We start from the raw sequence: 22,381 nt of genomic DNA on the forward strand, positions 1-22,381 counted from the left end.
GTCAGCTGTGCAGCTAGTGGGCAGTGTGTGGTGATGGGCAGAGTGAGGGAGCATCTCTTGGCCTTCAGGGCTCAGCCAGGACTTAAGAGTCCATCTAAGACCCTGTGTGGTGGGTGTAGCAGTGTCAGTGCCACTCTCTGATCTCCTTCTCTGATCTCTCTGATCACTCTGATCTCCTTCTATGATCAGGTGACCCACCTGGTGGATGTGGGGAGGCTGTGGATGTGGTCTACCTGGACTTCAGCAAGGCCTTTGACACTGTCCCCCACAGCAAACTCCTGGCCAAGCTGTCAGCCCCTGGCTCAGATGGGAGCACACTGCATTGGGTTAGGAACTGGCTGGAGGCTGAGCCCAGAGAGTGGTGGTGAATGGTGCCACAGCCAGCTGGCAGCCAGGCACCAGTGCTGTGCCCCAGGGATCAGTGCTGGGCCCTGTGCTCTTTAACATCTTCATTGATGATCTGGATGAGGGCATTGAGTCCATCATCAGTAAATTTGCAGTTGACACCAAGTGGGGGCAGGAGTTGATCTGCTGGAGGGTAGAGAGGCTCTGCAGAGGGACCTGGACAGGCTGGACAGATGGGCAGAGTCCCAGGGCAGGAGATTAAACACATCCAAGTGCCAAGTGCTGCACATTGGCCACAACAACCCCAGGCAGTGCTACAGGCTGGGGGCAGAGTGGCTGAGAGCAGCCAGGCAGAGAGGGACCTGGGGGTGCTGGTTGATGGTAGGCTGAACATGAGCCTGCAGTGTGCCCAGGCAGCCAGGAGGGCCAATGGCATCCTGGCCTGCATCAGGAACAGTGTGGCCAGCAGGAGCAGGGAGGTCATTGTGCCCTGTACTCTGCATTGGTTAGGCTGCACCTCGAGTACTGTGTCCAGCTCTGGGCCCCTCAGTTTAGGAAGGAGGTTGACTTGCTGGAACGAGTCCAGAGAAGGGCAACAAAGCTGGGGAGGGGCTTGGAACACTGCCCTGTGAGGAGAGGCTGAGGGAGCTGGGGTTGCTTAGCCTGGAGAAGAGGAGACTCAGGGGTGATGTTATTGCTGTCTACAACTACCTGAAGGGAGGTTGTAGACAGGCAGAGGTTTGTCTCTTCTCCCAGGCAGCCAGCACCAGAACAAGAGGACACAGTCTCAGGCTGCACCAGGGGAGGTTTAGGCTGGAGGTTAGGAGGAAGTTCTGCGCAGAGAGAGATTGCCTATTGGAATGGGCTGCCTGAGGAGGTGGTGGAGTCACCATCCCTGGAGGTGTTCAGGAGGAGACTTAATAGGGTGCTTGGTTGCATGGTTTAGTTGATTGGGTGGTGTTGGATGATAGGTTGGACACGATGATCTTGAAGGTCTCTTCCAACCTATTCTATTCTATTCTATTCTATTCTATTCTATTCTATTCTATTCTATTCTATTCTATTCTATTCATGACTAATCTGCAATGCAATATGAGGTATGTGCTCTATTAGTGTGGAGAAGCCTAGGATGGGTTGTAGGCATGTGGCTATGGAAGATGGCAACTTCAAGTGGCCAGTGGTGGCTGAAAAATGTCTCAGCAGCTGTTAGGATTATTGGAGGAGCCTATTACACCTGCTGAGAGAGGAGAGAGGGTGGCTGTAGTATTTGTTGTATCCCCACAGTTTTACCTTTCTCAAGGGGAAATACCAGCTTGCAGAGCATCTTATGAATTCCTACCACCAGATGCATCCGGTACAGGCTTGTCAGTCTTGTGTTTTACAAGTATGTAAGAAAAGACAGGCGCTAGGACATCACAAAACTTAAGGGAAAAAACAAATCAGAGAAGATCTTTTGTGTTGTCTTCAACACACATCTTGTCCAAGTACCTCAGAAGCTTCACTGCCACGTGTTGAAATGGGTGAGAGATGGGATTTGCTGAGACTAGCAGAGCCCATGGAAACCTCCCCTGATTGAGGGACTGACTGCACTGACCTTTCTCTGAAGTACTTGATGGCTTCCTGGTCTAGGAAGTTCTGTTCTTCTCGAAAGCCCTGCTCAAAGATTTTGCGCTTGTGCCTGAACTCAATGACAGTCTTAGTGTAAGAGTTCAAGGTAGTAACGGAGGCAGCCATGCAGCAGGTGAAAGAGCCCCACGCCAGGCTGTGGAGAGAGAAACCAGCAGACATAGCCGGGTTAAGACAGCAGCTCATGTTATGCTTCTGACACCAAGAGACACACATACACAGGGTGTGACTAGGCAGGTAAGTCAGCAGTGACAAATGCCTTTGCCTCTTGTTACCTCATACAACCTGTGGGCAGTATGCTGGGCTAGGGGCTGGACACAGCTTTCATCCCACAGAGAGCTGTGTGACAGAGTGTGAACATGAACACTTGGTGCGCTCTGACAGAAGAACCAAACACCTCTTGATTCCCCTTTTAAATGCTTCACAGCCTTGCAGGCAAGTGCTAAAATCTACAGAGCAGCAATGAACCCCTGGAAGGAGTAATGCTGTGGGCAGCACATCTCTTGGACCAGGGGAAGGTGTCCAGCTTCCATGGGAGACTGACTGTGCACAATGCTACTGCAGAGATGGTTTCTATGATGTTTTTTATGCCTTCATCACAGTACTGTATTTCCTTCTTTCCTAGTTCATGGACATTTCAAGTATTCCTGGCTTATATCTGGTCTTTGAAAGCCTAACCAGAACAGAAGACAGCACTTCCATTCTGTGGAGAGATCCATCCTGAGGGCAGTGCCCAAAGTATGCAGGCAGTGCTGGTCAGCCAGTGACAGGACACCTTCAGGTACCAACCAGGGGCATGGGGAGACAAAGGGTGAAGGAAAGTGGAAGAACTAAGTCACTGGCCCAAAGCTAGGCTGGAACAGCAGGAAGTGCTGTCCTGGGTCCCCTGGCAAGGAGACATCAGCTGGGAGCTGCTCTGTTCCCTGCTTCTGGACTGCGTTTGCCCTCTGGGTGCCTTCTACCCTCCCAGCCTTGGCTTCATTGATACCAAGTTCAGATGTGGCTGGGGAAAACTCCTGGCCCCAAGGAGTTTAGATGCTTTTAGAGCATGAAATAGGGCTACAAAAAGGCTCTGGATTCCTCCTTTTGTGTGCAGAGCTTATCTGCACACAGCCTCCCTGACTTCACATTCAGCCCATCAGCTCCAGCTCCAGAGTTCACAGTGGCTTTCTAACTAACTTGGAATTTTAACTTAATCATCTGTGGCAGCTACACACTTTACCTGCTCCTTTCTGTCCCCTTTTCTATACCCAGATTGAACACTGATGCCAATTATGCAGAGCAGAAAGAAAACAGCCCCAGCAGTTTATCTTATAAATAGACATTATCAGCAGAGCCCGCAGCGGGAGCTGTTTTCCCATCCTGCAGAGGAGCTGCAGACGAGGAAACAGTTTCTCATTTCAAATGAGGCAAAACTTGAACAAGAACACATATTCATAAAGAGAAGAATCAGGGAGAAACCTTGGTTCGAGTAAACGGGGAGGGCTCATTTGAGTGCTGGAGAGCTCAGTGCACAGCAAAGCCTTCGGGGCCTCCCCTGGCACTGCAGTGTGTGGGGGCAGCCCTTCCCTACTCGCTTCTTAACCTCCTTGCCAGATGCAACCAAACTAGAAGGAAATGTGGTGAAGCCTGGGGTGATGAGGTTCCCTTAGGTTTCCCATGGCTGGGTGGAGAAGTGGAAGGAAAGTCATGCTATGTGTGAGTGTCCAGGCACAGGGAAGCCTGGCAAGTGTCTTCCTCCTTCATGGAAAAGCTCCAATGGCCCCAGAAGTTTCCAGCTGGGCTCCTAAACAATATTAAGACTGAAGCCAGCTGAACCCACATGCTTCACTGTGCCTGGATGGTGCCTGGGAATGGCATATGGAGGAAAATGGCATTCTAAAGTTTCTGATAATTTCCAGTAATTGACTCAGAAATGCTGAAAGGTTCAGAGAAGGAAATACAGAATGAAGACTCTCTGTGTGACCTTGGGCCTGGCATTTGGTAAATCATAATAATGGGACAATTATGATTGATAAGTTTTAGTTTTTATGGACCTTGGTTTAATGTTATTTAAGTGTGAAGAGCTGCTCTCCTATCTGTAAGAGTTCCATCCTATCTTAGCTGAAGACCTTTCTAGCCCCTCCATGCCAGTTGTGCCCTGCTGTGGTGGGGCTGTACCTGCAGTGTCTCTCTCTGGTAGCTGAGCTCAGGGCTGTGCTCTGTGGCTCAGCCCAGGTTTTATAGCCAAGCTTGATTATCCACTGACCCTTAGAGCAACTGAACCCCCCTGTCTGGACAGCTGCCTGGCCCTCTCCTGGCTTGTGCCAGAGCACAGACCAACCTCAGGCTTGGCCAGCAGCCTGTGAATCAGGCAGGATAACAGAGACCAAGTGGTGTGTTTTCACCCCTGGGACATCTGAGCAGATGGCAGGCAAGCAGCAATTTCTCATTTTGAGGAGAGTTGTTTTTATTATTCTTTCAACACAGGGGAAACAAAGTGTCAGAGTGCCACTGGCACTTGGGAAAGGAGTGGCAGTCTAGATCTCTACCCATGCCCTTTGGCTCTTGGCCCTGGGGAGGCTGTTCCCCGGCCCCACCTTTTGGTGCTGTGGCAGTTCTCTGCTCTGATAGGTGGTCTGGTAGGATGCTGCAGTGATGCTTGTTACAGAAGGCTGTAAAAAATGCTGATGTTTGCACTACTGCTTCAGGGCATTTAAAGCTCATGCTTTGGGCCATCATCTGAGCCCAGAGGGAGGAGAAAGAAATTCTGACATGTAGTTCCAAACTCCACCAGGCTAGGTGGGTCTTTGTTTTTAACCGTTCTTAAGGAAGGTGTTCATGCCTGGGCAGTGTCTGGGAAGGTTGTAGTGCTCTCATTCATATGGCAGTGGTGATTTAGTGTTAGCTGGAAGGAAAAAGCCTTGTTTTGGCTGTATTTGACTTTTGGACCTTTGGTCTGCTACCAATCACTGGCATGGCACAGGGAGCTCCATGGTCTTCCTCAGGCTGCTTAGCACCACTGTGGGTTGAAAATGCTGCTGCTGTTCACAGCTGTCCCAGGGAAACTGTAACTGAGCTGAAGTTTGCACCTTGCCCAGCACCCTGCAGAGGCAAATACATTGCCTTGGAAGGTGTTGGGGAGGGAGAGGAGAGGTTACCAAATCTGAGAAGCTTCTTAGCCACAACAGTAGCTTGAGCAGGGCTCAGCTTTAGCTGGGGTGAACCAACAGACACTGTACAGACTGACACTGAGGTCCCACTTCAGGAATATGGGAAGAGCTGAGGCTGCTCAGGTATCTTTTCCTGCTTGTGGCTATCTCCAGCATTCTCCACAGCATGACCTCTCCCAGAGCCAGTCCTGCTCTTTAAACCAAAGCTGCTGTGTCTTGGCACTGGGTGTCTGAGAGAGCTACGTGCAGGGGCTGTAGCAGTGGCTAGGACAGCAGGACCTGTTGACACCTGCCATTGCAGGGTGGGTGCTGGGCACCTCAATCTAAGCAGGAGTAGGAGGAGTAGGATGAGGGAGGGCTCCTAATGTCCTATGGGACCTGCCAGCCTCTGGAGCTCATTCTGACACATGGGGTTTCTTGTCTTGCCCAAGATGAAAGAGAATGATCTAATGAGTTAAATGTTTTTTATCATGCTAGACATTTAACAACCTTCTGAATTTTGAGTATTGCAGCAAAATGGAAAGTAGAATACTGAAGACAAACTCACAGAGAACGAGCCTTAGTATTTAAATATATTAATAATGATACAATTATTATTCCAGAGCTGTTATAAATATTTATATAAATATTATCAATATATGAATGCAGTATCTTTAGACATTCATCATCACGTGCAATAAATATTCATCACTGTTCCACCAAATAAGCTGCATTTTAAATATAATGCCATTCAGATTTTGTAACATGTTACTAAAATGTTAGTAACTTCTTCCCTGAAAAGCAGGATGGTGAGGGGAGAAGAAAAGACAAATAATTCCCTGCAGTCCTGTGCATAAGAAGTATTTCTATTTAATTTTTTTTTTGTGTTAGCAAAGGTTGCTGTCTGTGCTTTGAGGTGGGAACAAAAATAATACCCTATATTTAGAAATGAAAAACAGAAAGTCTTTTCCCTAGCTATCCAAGGAGGCTGATGTCTCTAGAGGGACAGGATTGTTGTTCGCAGGTATTTCTGTTCTCCACAGCCTCCTATTCTTGTTAAGCTTCTCATAAATTTGCAAGAAATATACCATAGTTGATGCATTTTGATCAAATTGGCTTTATGTGGCTTTGCAAAGATAAAAGGGGAAGGTAAAACCCAAAAATGAAAGCAAATCTCTCACGTTGCTTTCCCCCAAGCCTCTCTGCGATCCACAGGGATGCGTGGCAGTGCCAGGAGCACTACTGCCTTCCTCTGTGGCTGGGTGAAAAGTTGCACTGCAAGGTTCAACGGAGACATTAATTACAAAGCAGGGGGGAAAAAAAAGGCAAGCTGAAAGTCTCTGAAATGCCATGGCAATTATGTAGCTAAATTGAAGTTTAATGAGAGTGCTCAGTCTGTGTCGGTGATTGTGGCTGCTGTTTACTTACAAATGCTGTGTACCTGCTGATGTGCACAGCTGCTGCTGCAGGCTCATTGATAACTGTCCTCTACACCCCAACAAGCACATGGCCACGGTGGGTTTTTGCTCCTAGTGTTTGGGCAGCTGGAAATTCCTAGGCACGTTCCTGAAAATTTGAGCTGCTTTGTACACTCTCCCCCCAGACTGACAGAACAACTCAGAAATGAAAAAGATATTAACTGGTGGTGCCACTTACCAGAAGGACCATCCATAGTCCCATGAATGTGGTCGCCAGTCCTCTGGCCCAAGGCTGACTGTCACTTGGAAAACTTGAGTGTACATCATGTGTGCCACCATCCCCAAGAGACCTGAGAAGCAGGGATCATAACAGGAATTTTTGTGCTAATGCTTTTCGTGGTTTTATGTGTCAGGGTTGTTTTTTTTCTTTCTTTTCTAATTCATGAGATAGCTATTGCTGGAAGTGCTTTGGAAGCTCCAAACCCCCCTTTGTTGTACTTTTATGCCTCCTGTTTCTGCGGAGGAGGGAGCTGCATGGGCAGAGGAAAGGTGTGACTGAGAGCTCATCGTTTTACATCATACTGAATTCTCAATTAAGAAAAGAGATAAAGAAAGAAAATCCTTGGAGAAAATGTGGCACAATTAGCATCACCACCAACCTTACTGCTGCCAAACAGGAGTAGGCCACCCACAAGTTATCTCACTCAGCCCATCACTGATGGGCTCCAGGTAAGAGAGTCAGGGGAGAGGCTTCCGTGGGCAGTGCAGGAGTGACTGTGTTAACACCACACAGTGAGGTTTTGTCTGAACTCTTGCTATGACTTAAATGTTTGAACACTTATAAAACAGTTGGAAGTCACACAAGGAAATTAAGTGACCTCAGATGAGGTGTGGTGAGAGGACTCCACCGGATGGTAGAATGTTGATGAGGCTTGCTTTCGTGATACCACTGTATATTGCTGAGAGGACTACAGCTGGGTGAAGACGAGGCAATGTGTCAGACACTCTGTACTCACTGTGGTGTTAGAGAACAGGGTTGCAGTTGAACCATGGAGCAGCCAGTTTGCTCCTTGAGTTGGCCAGCATGGTTCTTCAGCTTACACAGAAAAAACTCCTGACATTGGCTTTCAGGCATTCTGACCTGCCTCCTGCCCTTGGCATTCAGGCATTCTCACCTGCCTCCTGACCTTTACTTTCAGGCATTCTCACCTGCCTCCTGCCCTTTGCTTTCAGGCATTCTCACCTGCCTCCTGACCTTTACTTTCAGGCATTATCACCTGCCTCCTGCCCTTTGCTTTCAGGCATTCTCACCTGCCTCCTGCCCTTGGCATTCAGGCATTCTCACCTGCCTCCTGACCTTTACTTTCAGGCATTCTCACCTGCCTCCTGCCCTTGGCATTCAGGCATTCTCACCTGCCTCCTGACCTTTACTTTCAGGCATTATCACCTGCCTCCTGCCCTTTGCTTTCAGGCATTCTCACCTGCCTCCTGCCCTTGGCATTCAGGCATTCTCACCTGCCTCCTGACCTTTACTTTCAGGCATTCTCACCTGCCTCCTGCCCTTGGCATTCAGGCATTCTCACCTGCCTCCTGACCTTTACTTTCAGGCATTATCACCTGCCTCCTGCCCTTTGCTTTCAGGCATTCTCACCTGCCTCCTGCCCTTGGCATTCAGGCATTCTCACCTGCCTCCTGACCTTTACTTTCAGGCATTCTCACCTGCCTCCTGCCCTTGGCATTCAGGCATTCTCACCTGCCTCCTGACCTTTACTTTCAGGCATTATCACCTGCCTCCTGCCCTTGGCATTCAGGCATTCTCACCTGCCTCCTGACCTTTACTTTCAAGCATTTTCACCTGCCTCCTGCCCTTGGCATTCAGGCATTCTCACCTGCCTCCTGACTTTTACTTTCAAGCATTTTCACCTGCCTCCTGCCCTTGGCATTCAGGCATTCTCACCTGCCTCCTGCCCTTTACACTCTCTGAGGAAAAAACAACCTCCCACTTTTTCAGGAAGTGGTGGCCAGCAGCAGCTCTGATGCTTGGAAAATGTCCTAGCACAGTAGTTTGGGATGTGTCTGCTTTAGGGCCTAGGCAGTTTGGAATGGAGCTCCCAGCTGAGCTCACCAAATGCACGGGTTCAGGCAGCTAGCTAGAGAGTGGGGCAGGATCATCACATCCCAAATGGATCTTGGACCTACTGATGTTTAAAAGCCCCTTGTGCTGTGACAGCATTTCAAGGCACAAATACTGATGTTCTGCCATGGTGGGGTACAATGTGGTCCACACACTTTGCACCTCAACTCAACTCACCATTTACTGTTCTCTCTCACCATCTACTTTTCTCCACAACTGCTCTTCCTCTATGTGGAAGATCCCTTCTCAGACCTGCATTTTAGTTCTTCCTTCCTGCTTACTTTCAGTCTAAAGCACTTTATTAGTCTCACCAACCATGTGGATGATTCAGGGCAATTGTGGGGGAGGGCAGTTGAAGAATGTCATGTTTGTGTTGTGGGTATGTTAAGCAGGACCTTCAGCAAGACAAATGTCATATTTGATACAAACAAGTGCAGAGGCTGAAAGAAGACATTTGATTACAAGAAGCTGTGGTGATTTGCTCAGCTGCTTCGTGTTGGTGTGACACACTGCAAAGTTAGGAGGTGGAAGGAGCAATTCACATTGAAGGGAATGATATTTTGGCAGGGTGGGTGGCCAAATGGGAGCTCAGCAAACTGGTACACACCTTGCTTCTTTCTGGCTATATTTAATTTCCATGATTCTCTGGGAGCTTGCTGTACTTTTTAAGCCAGGGAATTTTTCTCCAGCTGACACTTATGGCATTGATCTTCAAGTTTGGGGTTTGCTGTTCTTCTAGCAACTGTCAGTAATTTTGCAACCTTAATAAAATATTACAGACTGCCCTGAGACATGTCACAGTCACTCAGAGACATCAGGAGGTTTGACACAGCCAGGACTAGCTTCGGCAAGGCTGATCTGCTCTGCTCTGTCGTGCAAACCCTTAATGGGGTTTCAGCAATGTTCAGCCCTTTCATTGTGTGGGAGGCCCGGATGACAGCCTGCTGATAGAGGTGAGTAGGAGGTCATCAGCAAAGCCTGCTGTAATACAGGGACCACAGTGACAACGTGGCATTTATTGCTTTGTCTGCCTCATGGTGATGAGGGCATGGAGTGGATGTGTACCTGGCTGTGCAGTGAGTGGCAGCACACCATGCATGAGCTGTAGCATAACAGTACCAAGCTTTCTTTCACTGTGTTCCTTCATAAACTATTGGTTTGGTTTGTTCCTGATGTTACCCATTGGTTTGGTCTATGTTAGATATGTCTTGCCAAGTTTCCCTTGGGGCCTTCCTGTGGTACCTTTTGTTGTAAGATGGACTTCTTGTAACACAACTCAATAAGTGCTGTATTTGCAAGACCAGCTTTTCTCCAACTGGCAGTTTAAGGCTGGACAAAGAGGACAAAATAGGTTCATGACCCCCCAGGTCAGGTCCAGGACAACTGATGCTTGCAGATATGGTGGACTGGAGTGTATGGAAGTGCAGAAATGGTGAGCAGTTCGAGTTGGTTTGAAATCATTAGCCTCGCCAGAGCAGAGATGTTTCTAGGCATCATTAATGGGAGAGCTCAAGGAACTAAATCTGGAAAAGGCAATCTATTTTAAAGCATTTTCAGAGAGTTTTTTACTAAAAATAGGATTTATGGAATATATCACATGAATGAAAACATTTTATTATAAATACTCCACGAGAGACACGGGTGAGCTTTTTAGTTTGTATGAGGCTAAGAGGGTTACCAAAACTGTAGTGTGCTGGGGGGTATTTTTTATGATTCGTAAGAGGTTAGGAAAGGGCAGTGAGTAGCCAGGCTGTCAGGATAATTTTTCCCAACCTCTAGCCATTGATCTATGAGAATATGAAGATCCTCTTGCACTCATAGTAGTGTGGATTTAATGAGATATTTGTTGTTCCAAGGCAAAGTCGTCTTTGTCACCTAATTTCTGCTAAGCTGTGTCATTATTAATATGCTGACCTTAAATAAATATGCTTTTCTTCTTTCCTCTGATATCTCTGTCACTGAAAATAACACCTAGCAGCGTTCTGAGGTTGGGTTGTTTTGGGTTGTTGGGTTTTTTTTCCTCCTTGTTTCTATTTTTCTCTCCTTTTCCCCCTGTAAAATGTTAAAGTTTATTTTTGGAACATCATGGCACTGTACTTATAAAGAGGGAAGAACAAAATAAAAATAGAGAGATGTGTAGGAAAGGAAACTTTGTAATTCCTACAAAACTTCCAAACTGCTGCTAATGGTGAAGGGAAAGAGAAGCAGCATGGAAAGAATTGTTTAAATGCTGAAGAATTCTGCATAGTTGGATTCTGAAAATTGAACTGACTTTTTTTTCTTAAAGTCCAAATTACATCTAAAGCTGAAAAACCATATTATTAGATTCCCCCCTTCCCCTCTCTTTTCATCTCTACTTCTGCTCTGAGTTTCATAGCACTAAGTGTATTTCACAATTTGATGCCAGCCCTGAAGATGCAGACTCCTTCCCTGAGTGTACACTGCTCGCTATAATCTCTTTCAGCTTGAGATACAGCAGAATAAAACGTGCTTTCAATGCAGAAGCTCTTTCTGCCTGAGAGTTCCATGCTCACAAAAGCCAGCCCTGGTTGGTTGCTCATATAAATTCTGGCAAGTAGAGGTTTTAGCCAGCACAGAAGTTAGTCAGCACACCTAACCATGTGCTTGGTAACCTGATTAGATGAGCTAACTTCTTCTAAAGAAGTGAATTCTGCAAGCTCAAATGCTGAAGAGCTCCAAGTACAGACCGAGCATGAAAATAGCCTGAAAGAGTTGCTCTGGGAGGTGTACTTGTCCCCGCATTACTCTTGGGGTTGCTCCTAAGTGTGATGGTTAAGAACCCTTTTCATTCTCTTCATTGCTAATGAATAAGATGGGCTGCTTTCTTTAGTTTGCAGCATCAAGCTTTCACCTACTTTTAGGATTAGCATGGAGAAAAGAATTTTCAACACTGTGTTTTTCATTTTCTCTTGGATAGTCAGTATGATGATGCTGGAAATGGAGGCTCAGGCTGTGGCTCTGGTAATGGCTGTGTGGGCTGGGGGAAGGCTAATTACTGCACTGCTGTTGTGAAATCAGGGATATGTATTTTCATTTCCCCATGGCAAGAGGCAAATCCATTGTGCAGTCCTTGTTCTAAAGGACCAAAAAAAACACCCTGGTGTAAAAAAGCAAAAGGTAATTGGGGATGGAAGAGCCTTGTAGCCCCTGGCCTTGATTATTTTCAGAGTTCTAGAATTTTGTTTTGTGGTGGCTCCTTGGGCAGAAGGGAAAGGAAAGGTTCATACCTGAAAGCACAGTGAAGACAGCAGCAAAGGCATTTAACTTGAGCCCATCTATCACACTGCTTGAATGAAAGAGCTCGAGGCACATAAGGCTGAATCCGACGACTAACAGCATGATGTACAACACCTCAGATACTACTGATAGCCACAGGACACCTGCAATGCACAAAAGCAACAACCAGTCACTTCATTTGCTAAATGCTTTCAAGAGGTTAAAGTCTGACAAAAAATAATTAGGGAACCAGGACCATCTAGGAGTAATTATATAGTCAGGAAGTTTAAGTATAGGGAAGCAGAGAATCATAGGATCACTCAAGCTGGAAAGGACCATCAGGTCCAGCCATTAACCCTACCACTACCCCAGCTCTGAAAAACAGAAGTGGTGAATGAAGATGTGATGAGTGGTAGGGTGGTAAAGATGCTACAGACAGAACGAGCTGTCACCTTGCCAAGATCCCAGCTTGGCTAAAGAACCTTTTTAGGTGTATCCAGAATCTCTTGGTTCCTTTGACCCAAAAGGTAGCACACAGTGTCTATTTCCCCTGCCTGTGTCATGGTTTAGAGGAGCAGTATCTGGTGTACACTATGGTGATAGCCCATCAGTATGTGGGCTGGTGGGAGATGTCCAGGCTTGGGCATCTCTTTTTCATAAGACTGTTCAAAGAAGAGGTTTTCAGTTCAGGTTTTAAAGTGCCTATCCCAGCACAATGTTAAGAGCCTGTTATTAAGAACTGGTGTCCTGCAGAGTCATTGTTCTAACCTGGGGTGTTTGGATCCACTGCACAGGTCTATGCTGCTGGGACTGATGGGAAAACTTCCAAAATAGTGGTGGGGTGGAGCCAGCAGTTGATAACACATGCAGCTGAAGAGCTGCAGACACTATATTTGGACTGCCCTCTGTTTCCTCAACCTCAAGGTATAATCAGTCTCTCAGAGGAAGGGCAGAGCTGACATGTCCTGTGCTGCAGGACTTTGGGGCTGTGCCCTGGCAAGTGGGTCTGGCAGCATCTGGTAGTGCCTGGATGAGACTGCTTCATCCATTGCAGGTGTCACATTTGGAAACTTCAGCCCAAAACCTCTAGCAGGATCTGCTGAGTCTTTTAAAGTCACCAAGCCATGGGGTAGTTTTGAGAGGACAGTAACAGATGATACTACTGAGTCCCTGCCAGGCTTCTGTGAGGATCTGCTACTATTCCTCAGTACATTTGCTAACCTGATTGCTGGAGAATTCACCTGGAAACAATGAGCAGTGATGGAAAATTTCAGTCTAAGCACTTCAAACGTGGAAAGTTAGGCATCTGAAGACAATGGCTTATATTAGGCAGTGCTAGCTGTAACCATAGAGACTGCTCCAGGCTTCACTTGTATTAATACATCCTCTCCTCCCTGTAAGAACATGCCTGGTTTGAGCTGATCAAACCCAATAAGCACTCTCCCTTATATCAAGGATTGGAGTGTTCCCAGTGACCAGGTTGATCTCAGCTCACATTTTGTCTGGGAACTTGTTCTTGTGATTACATCTAATTAGCGTCTGCTCTTCATTGTTGCCACAGGATCTGACCTTTGGAGTTCTTCAACAATACTACAGAGAGACTAATAAATAAACCTTTTAATTTCTGACAGTGCCTGCATGTGCAGTACTGCATCTATCACCAGCAGTCAGCTGTTTGTCTCACTTCTATTCATCAACCTGGTATCAGGGCAACTGGCACACTCTTCCAAAAGGAAATAGGAGTGAGGGACAACAAGGGCGTTGTTCTGCTATGCAGCAGGATTAAGAAGGGATTTTGCCTCATTTTCTTACCATCAGAAGTTTCTATGACAAGGGAATGATGAAATGGTTTGAGTTGGAATTAGTTTGTGAACCTAGGGCAGCTAACTAACAATCCTGTTAGAGTTCTAATTCCAAAATGTTTCAGCCCAAACACACAATAGATCTGCCCAGAGGATTAGTGCCCTGTTTCCACTCTGGAGGATGCTCACTGCTGGTATGTGCCCACAAGGGCAGTGCTGTAGCAGTGACTGCAGCTTAGGACTGTGGTGTGGCTCAAATCGCTGCTTCCTTGGATCAACACCTGGCTGAAGGGTTGGACTCCAAGAGCTGTAGTCAGTGGTCATAAGGCTGGTGGCTAGCTGCTAGGGCTTGGTTGCTGGACCAGTTCTCTTGAATGTTTTTATCAATCATTTATCTAGTCATAAGAGTGAGCCTCATGCTAAGAAAGTTTGTGGATCATTGTGCCTGAGCAACCTGATCTCCTTCTATGATCAGGTGACTGCCTGGTGGATGTGGGGCAGGCTGTGGATGTGGTCTGCCTGGACTTCAGCAAGGCCTTTGACACCATCCCTCACAGCAAACTCCTGGCCAAGCTGTCAGCCCCTGGCTTGGATGGGGGCACACTGCATTGGGTTAGGAACTGGCTGGAGGCTGAGCCCAGAGAGTGGTGGTGAATGGTGCCACATCCAGCTGGCAGCCAGGCACCAGTGGCGTGCCCCAGGGATCAGTACTGGGCCCTGTGCTCTTTAACATCTTCATTGATGATCTGGATGAGGACATTGAGTCCATCATCAGTAAATTTGCAGTTGACACCAAGTGGGGGCAGGAGTTGATCTGCTGGAGGGTAGAGAGGCTCTGCAGAGGGACCTGGACAGGCTGGACAGATGGGCAGAGTCCCAGGGCAGGAGATTGAACACATCCAAGTGCCAAGTGCTGCATATTGGCCACAACAACCCCAGGCAGTGCTACAGGCTGGGGGCAGAGTGGCTGAGAGCAGCCAGGCAGAGGGGGACCTGGGGGTGCTGGTTGATGGTAGGCTGAACATGAGCCTGCAGTGTGCCCAGGCAGCCAGGAGGGCCAATGGCATCCTGGCCTGCATCAGGAACAGTGTGGCCAGCAGGAGCAGGGAGGTCATTGTGCCCCTGTACACTGCACTGGTTAGGCTGCACCTCGAGTACTGTGTCCAGTTCTGGGCTCCTCAGTTTAGGAAGGAGGTTGACTTGCTGGAACGAGTCCAGAGAAGGGCAACGAAGTTGGTGAGGGGTTTGGAACATAAGCCCTACGAGGAGAGGCTGAGGGAGCTGGGGTTGCTAAACCTGGAGAAGAGGAGACTCAGGGGTGACCTTATTGCTGTCTACAACTACCTGAAGGGAGGTTGTAGACAGACGGATGTTGGTCTCTTCTCCCAGGCAGCCAGCACCAGAACAAGAGGACACAGTCTCAGGCTGCACCAGGGGAGGTTTAGGCTGGAGGTTAGGAGTTCTACACAGAGAGAGAGATTGGCCATTGGAATGGGCTGCCTGAGGAGGTGGTGGAGTCACCATCCCTGGAGGTGTTCAGGAGGAGACTTGATAGGGTGCTTGGGTGCATGGTTTAGTTGATTGGGTGGTGTTGGATGATAGGTTGGACACGATGATCTTGAAGGTCTCTTCCAGCCTGGTCTATTCTATTCTATTCTATTCTATTCTGTTCTGTTCTGTTCTGTTCTGTTCTGTTCTGTTCTAAATCAGGAGACCCTGAGTCCCTTCAGAATAGAGAGGCCTGAGAGGGAGATCCTGGTTAATTTGAGTGCTGGGAACTCACCAACTCTGTGAGATGTCACAATGACAAATGCTGGATTCTGTCTGTGGAACACTGCAGTTCTGGATGTGTGCATCCCAGGGGCTGGAGCGCAGTCCTGAAGAAAGGGATCTGTGGGGATTTAGTTGATTGCTTGGGGGACCAGCTGATGTTCATTAGCTGTATACAAGTTTTATCTATTGCCCACCTATGAATCAGTGCTTGAAGCTGGATGCTGTAGGCAAGTGTAGTGTGCTTGAGAGAGGGCAGGAATCTGAGGATGAACACGTCCCTAGGGAAGGTTCCAACTTGACATGTTCAGAAAGCAAGAGAGGGGATACTGCTAGAGCCTTGTGCACAGAGTGACAGGAGGGCTGTGGGAGGTGGGGGTGGAGGGCGTGGGGGCCCTGTTGGTGCTCTTTATTCTGCTGGTGAAGGAGGCACACTTGACTGTGTGGCTGATTTCATAGAGAGTGCTTTGGCTTCTCTAACTATAGGGGTGTCTTTGAGCAAGAAGGGTCACTGAGAGAAATGGGATCCACCTGGCCAAATGGAACTGCAGTGATTTCTCCAACAGCATAACCTTACAAGGAGATCTTCAAACCTGAAAAGCTAGGGGCTTGCTACAATTTGAAGAGCTGCAAGGACATGGGGGACAGTAAGGAGGTGCCAGGGGGCTGAAGCACATGAAGTACAAGGTAAGGCAGGAAGAGCTTTACCCTCCCATCCTGTAGAAGTGAAGATGAAGCTCTTGCTGTTTACAGTCACTCAATTGAAGAATATAGATAAAAGAGCCAGACTCTTAGAGCTGAGGAGTAGGATAAGACACAGTCTGCTATCAGACGACGGAGATTGGAATCAATACAGCTGATCAGTATGATCGAGTATCGTTCCTTTATTGTTCCAGTATTGCAGGCCTATGGCACAGGCCTATGGTAAGAGTATAGCACAGTAAAGTAAAGCATAGAAGAAGAAGGGATAGGAAAGGCAGAAGTGCGTAGCAAGGGAACTTCTACAATTTACATAAACTCAGAGTGCCTTGTTGGCATGGACTCATTGGTTCCCTATGAGTGACCACACATCACACTGTTATAGATTATTGGTCCAACTACTGCTGACACGTGAGGTTGTTGATGCAGGTGCATGTCCTGTTGTCCCAAGATAACTTTCTATGTTTATAGCTACCAGTGCCTTGTTTTAGTTACATGCTGCAGGCACAGCACTGTTTGGTACACTGCTAGCTGGCTCTGCACTTATGCTGAGCATGGCCTACCACCATGTCAGGCTCTAGGCCTGCACTGCCAGATTGCTCACACTGCTCATCGCTGGCATTGCCACAGTCTGCAACATCAGAGATTCCAGACTGAGATAAGCTAAAAGATGCTGAAGCACTGGAAGGGGCACAGTGAGGCTGTAAGATCTCTGCCCTTGAAGATGTTCAGATTTCCACTGGACATAGCCCTAAGCAGCTGTGTCTAATGGATATGCTTTCAGCAGCAGCTCTAGAGGCCATTTCCCAGCCAAACCATCCCATGGTTTCTTAGTTGCACAGTTGTCAAGTCTAATGTGCTGAGGGAGCAACTGGAGGGAGGCAGATAGCTGGGGTAGTAGTAACCGAAGTAGAAACAGAGCTGAATTTTGGCTCTGATGAGCACCTCAATGAGACAAGTTTTGCTGTCTCATGAAACCTTTTTCCAGTGGGATACAAAGATTGTGGTAGGTTCCCATAGGCAATTTTTCTTTTTTGGGGCCCTGTTCCTAACTCCCATGTCTTTTTTCATGGTGTGTACTCAAGATCTGCTCTGTGCCATTTTAAAATGCCTTTAATAACACAGAAGGTGAGTCTCACATGCAACGTTTGCACAGTTCTGGGTATGTCCTGTCTGGCCTGCTTTGATTCTGAGTTCCATCTGAAACAATAACCTCCAGAAAATGCAGTCTGTATCTGGAGTGTGCAAGTTCCTACAGCTGCCAAAAGCAGAATGGTTGATTCAGGTGATTAATTCAGGAGACAATGTATTTCTGTTCTGTGCTGATGGTGAAGTGACCTCCCACTGCTCTTCTCTCCACATGAGATTTGTGAGACAGTCACCTGGCATCACTTTACTTCCACTTCCAATCTCTTACAACTTCCTTCCTGCCAAGTAGAGAGCTCCTTCTCTTGAGGAGGCCTCAGTCATTCCAGGTGATAGGGAAGAAGCTCTCCAAAGGATTTTTCTCTTTCTGCAAGCTTTCTGCTGTAACCTTTTCTATCTTGTTTCCAACCATCAAATCAGAGAATTACAGAAATGTTTTACCTAGAAAAGACCTCTAAAATCAAGTCCAACTGTCAACCCAACACCATCTTGGCAATTAAACCATGTCCAGAAGTGTCATGTCTGCACATTTTTTGAACACCTCCAGGGACACCAGCCTGTGTCCTCTGCCCTAGGGACTTGTCTGGCCCAACTCATCTCTTGTGAAAAGTGTTTTACCCAGAAGAGTCAGCACTTAATTCCTTTGGAGACTCCTACTTGAACAACCTGTTTCTTATCAGTCAGTAACTTCCTCTTCTGTTCTGGCCTTATGCTATCTCCTTGCCTGATCCCCACGCTGTTAGGTGGCACAGAAGTTGCTGAAGGTTTGTGCACTGAGCTCAGCTGGGATGTGCCTGTCCTGCCAAGGACCTTCCTTGTTAATGCAGAAATATTTCAGGTTCTGACCTGCCTCCTGCTCACCATGTGCAGCATTTAACAGTGTGTCATCCCTGCTCAGCTGGCAGAGAATCACACTGTGACATTGTGGCAGGAAGGGAGAGGCTTTTCTTTTCAGGCCAAACCCCATTTCACTTATGCTCCTGAGCACACATTCTCAGGAATATGTGCAAGGAATCTATCCAGCAAACAAGCACCAAGAATCCTGTATTCAATCAATCTGTCCATGATCCCCTGAGATAATACAGAGGATGTCAGCTGTTGAGTCCTCCTTGTGTCTTCTGAGCTTTTTGTAAGTTAGCAAAAATGTGCCTTTTTGTTCAGGCTAGCAGCTGACAGTGACCTGTTCTATCATGTCTCTGTCACACATCATGGTTTATTTGTCCTCTATGTCCCAAACAGGTGTCTGACAAGCTGCAGATGGATGGGCACCAGGATCCTGCATAGCCAGCAGGTTGAGGGAAGTGATTCTTCCCTTCTGCTCCACTCTGGTGAGACCTCACCTTGAGTACTGCATCCAGTTCTGGAGCCTCTATTACAGGAAAGATCTGGATGTGTTGGAACGTGACCAGAGAATGGTCACAAGGATGAGCAGAGGGCTGGAGCTGCTCCCATATGAGGATAGGGTGAGAGAGTTGGGATTGTTCAGCCCAGACAGGAGAAGGCTCTGAGGAGACCTTATTGTGGCCTTCCAGTATCTGAAGGTGGCTACAAGAAAGCTGAGGAGGGACTTTTTAGGGTGTGAGGGAATGTAGCCAAACTAGAAGTGGGTAGATTCAGATTGGATGTTAGGAAAAAGTTCTTCCCCATGAGGGTGATGAGACACTGGCACAGGTTGCCCAGGGAGGTGGTGGAAGTGTCCTCTGCCCCAGGGACTTGTCTGGCCCAACTCATCCCTTGTGAAAAGGGCCAGGCTGGATGTGGCTATGAGCAACCCGATGTAGTGTGAGGTGTCCCTGCCCATGGCAGGGGAGTTGGAACTGGATGATGCTTGGGGTCCCTTCCAACCCTAACAATTCTATGATTCTATCCTGATGACCCATCTCAGTACCATTAACATCTGCCACTGTAACACACCTTATCCTGCCATTTTTGACTCTGCTGCTTCTACACCACCTAGTCTGTCACACTCACAGCAGTGTTTCTGACAGGGACAGAGTTACTTTTGTTCATTCTGGGCCATTTTGGATTTCTGCTCCTGCCACACAGGATATTATGCTGTGTGTCACAGGTGGCACTGTTCTGAAGCTGAGCACCACAGACTGTGAAGCTGTTCCAGGAGGTAAAGTGGTCATCATCTTCATGACAAACTCCTTGCAACGTGAAAGCACTGGTAGTGCAGGATGTGGGCGTGCTGCTCACTTAGAACTTGAGATAGCAAGGCTGGGACTCACTGGCAAAACGGCAGCCTACAGCCTGGGACTCAGAAGTGATCATATCACCTTCATATCATCTGATCTCAAGACATGTTGCACTCTGACCACCATCTTTGCCTGCAATCAAAACATACCCCTGCTGCAAGCTGTTTTTTCATCTGTGCTTCCGTCATTGCCCAGAGATTCTTATTTGATAAGAAAATCAGTAAGCTACCTGGGACACTACTGAGTTTCTTTGTGTCTCTGAGCTATTATTTCTTCACCAATGTCCCAAGAGATTATCTTCTCTGTGGAGTTCATGGTGAGAAGCATCAGCAATACCTCATCATGGACTTAGCCCCTGCATCAGGATTGTTCCTGCTGAGTGAAGCAAATGTGCCATTCCTTGTGTCTGAAAAAAGGTAACTGCTGCTGACATGATCACTGGAATCTAAGGAACTCCAGTACCTCATGGCACATCTGACAAGATCAGTCCTTTGCATTTCTGTCAGACAGCGGAGGGCAGCATCAACATTGTGAAAGAAGATTCATGGCTACTGAGTGCATTTCTGCAAAGCTGGTGATGAAAAGGCTGGTGCAGACAGGTCTGAGTGAATGAAACAAGCTGAAAAGTTTTCTGACAGTTGAGTTAAAGAAGCTTTAACTCAGCCTGCAATGACTCCCAGGGCTCCAAAATTCTTCACAAAACCTGACCTTGGTTCAAATCAGCCCTGATCTCCAGGGAAGGCACTGTAAATGAACACATCATTGCTTCTCACTAAGGAGCACTGTTCCAAGAGTTTCCAGCGCTGAATTTTCTCTGAAACAGCAATTCTGACAAAAGTCAATAGAAATCCTGCTTAGAACTTGAGGCATTTTACCACATTTCAGTGAATTCTGGAGTAAGAGCAGTGTGGTTAATGACTTCCAGGAATTTTGAGCTAATTTTGATGGTTTGGCATCTAAGTTAAGGCATACAGAATTGTGGAGTCATAGAATGGCTTAGGTTGGAAGGGACCACAGAGATCACCTACTCCAACCTCCCTGCCACATATGGTTGTTAAACTGAGGTAGATGCTGTTTTTTACAGGATGTTCTGTTGGTATGCATCTGGCCTTTTTCCTTTGGAGTGAGAAACACTGGGGACCATTCACAGTATCCCAGTGAAAACAGATATCAAACCACCAAGTATTCTTTGTTCAAATCCACTGCCATTTCCTGCCACACACACACAGAAAAGCAATAGTTGCTGACTCCAACTTGTGGTGAGAGAGCTGTGAGTAAACCTCAAGAATGTCAAGAGATTACTGACTGTGCTCTTCTGTGCTCTTTCCCCACAACATGCAAAGGTGATTCTTAGTTGCCTGGTGTTGCATTATTCAAGCTGTTCTCAGACTTGCTAGTGATTTGGACTGAAATACCAAGAACTTGGACACCGTCTGAATGGGATTATGTGCAAGATAATAAAGAATCTTTTGCTGCTGTTTCTGGAACCACAAAGTTCTTTAATTTCAATTAGTGTTGCACTTTTGAGATCAATGCAGCTGACAAGCCAGTTCTAGAGAGTCTAAATGCATAGCTATGCCTCCTACCACCTACAGTCACATGCAGCCATGGAGCTCTATGCACACTTGTCAGCAAATGGGGAAAGCTGATTTTTGGTGCCAGCTCACTATGCCAACAGTTTCTGATGCCAGATCATGAGGTCCTATCTCCAGATGAAATAAGGATATTGAAATCTCCTCCTGGCTGCTTCACCAGACTGGCCAGGTCATAAAAATGCCTGTCAAAGCTCCAACGTTAGTACATGTCCTCAAGGCAACAGTGAAGAGGTGGCCAACAGAGAAATTGCTGTTAGAGTTCAAAGCGTTTTTAATCCATAAACATGAGCTGTTTGCTCGTAAAGGAGCTCTTCTGGGAAAATCATACTGCTATTCCTGAAGGAGATTGCTGAGTCATGTTAACTATGTTATGTGCAGCATGGGCAGGAATCGTGTGCATGAAAATGTTAGTCATGAGTTTTGGCTACTGGCTGTCAAATCATGCCAGCATAAAAGCCCTGTAAATTAATCTATGGCCTGCCAAGCTTTGTGACACTGCCTGCTGAAGCACCAGCGTTCCCTTAGCAATGACCACCAAGCAGTAGTCCCACATCTCTATTGATATTTGAGGCCCTTTCAGCTAGAAAATTAGCTTTCTAATTGGGGTAAACATATTCAGAATGCTTCAGAGGGATTTCCTCCTCCTTAGAAACACCCGCTGGCTCAGCCACTGCTCCCTGCTGAAGATGAGCTGTGGTTGCTGCTTACCAGCCCTTCTCACTGGCTTCCTGGATGAAGAACTCAAGGATCTGATCAAAGGGGCGTCATCTGAACCATGACAGTGCTATGCTCCCTCTGAGCAAGTAATCAGAGCAGACAATAGTGCAGGCAGCCAAAGAGATCTTGAAAGGGTTTATACTGGACAAGCTCCTCACAATTCAGTGTTACACATCTGCTCTGGTAGTCAGAGTCTGAGCTACAGTGAGACATCATCTCAAGTCACTCCTCTGTCAGTTCAGCCTTGGTCTGTTTGAAGAACTCTGGCACAAGCAAGTAAAGGTTTTGGGGTTTTTTCTGCATCACAGTTCATCATCTGACAAAACTCCCCACATCCCTGTGCAACAAACAGTGGAGATGAGCAATCTGTGCTCCTGAGCAACTGTTGAGATTATTGCACCCAGCTGAGGTGAAATCCAAAGCACTGCACTTGAAGGCCAAGCCAGGTGCTGCATTGATGAGCAGCTGGAGAGACATCAGTGTCCAAGCAGCATTGTTCTGGAGAGTGTGCATCCTTCTTATCTTCTCATTGGCATTGCTACTAGTCCCAGACACTGATGCTG

The 22,381-nt window shown here is 47.2% G+C and overlaps 1 protein-coding gene across 1 annotated transcript in view; it reads right to left on the minus strand.

The window, feature by feature from the left end:
- GSG1L (GSG1 like) overlaps nucleotides 1-22,381 on the minus strand; it is a 67,391-nt gene that overhangs the window by 14,890 nt on the left and 30,120 nt on the right. The window contains exons 3-5 of the mRNA XM_054180740.1: nucleotides 11,903-12,055; nucleotides 6,759-6,870; nucleotides 1,940-2,107 (exon numbers count right to left, since the gene is read on the minus strand). Coding sequence (XP_054036715.1) covers nucleotides 1,940-2,107; nucleotides 6,759-6,870; nucleotides 11,903-12,055 — 433 coding nt within the window. The remainder of the gene's footprint in view (nucleotides 1-1,939; nucleotides 2,108-6,758; nucleotides 6,871-11,902; nucleotides 12,056-22,381) is intronic.

Source organism: Dryobates pubescens, chromosome 4 (genome assembly GCF_014839835.1).
Source record: "Dryobates pubescens isolate bDryPub1 chromosome 4, bDryPub1.pri, whole genome shotgun sequence".
NCBI classification, from domain to species: domain Eukaryota; kingdom Metazoa; phylum Chordata; class Aves; order Piciformes; family Picidae; genus Dryobates; species Dryobates pubescens.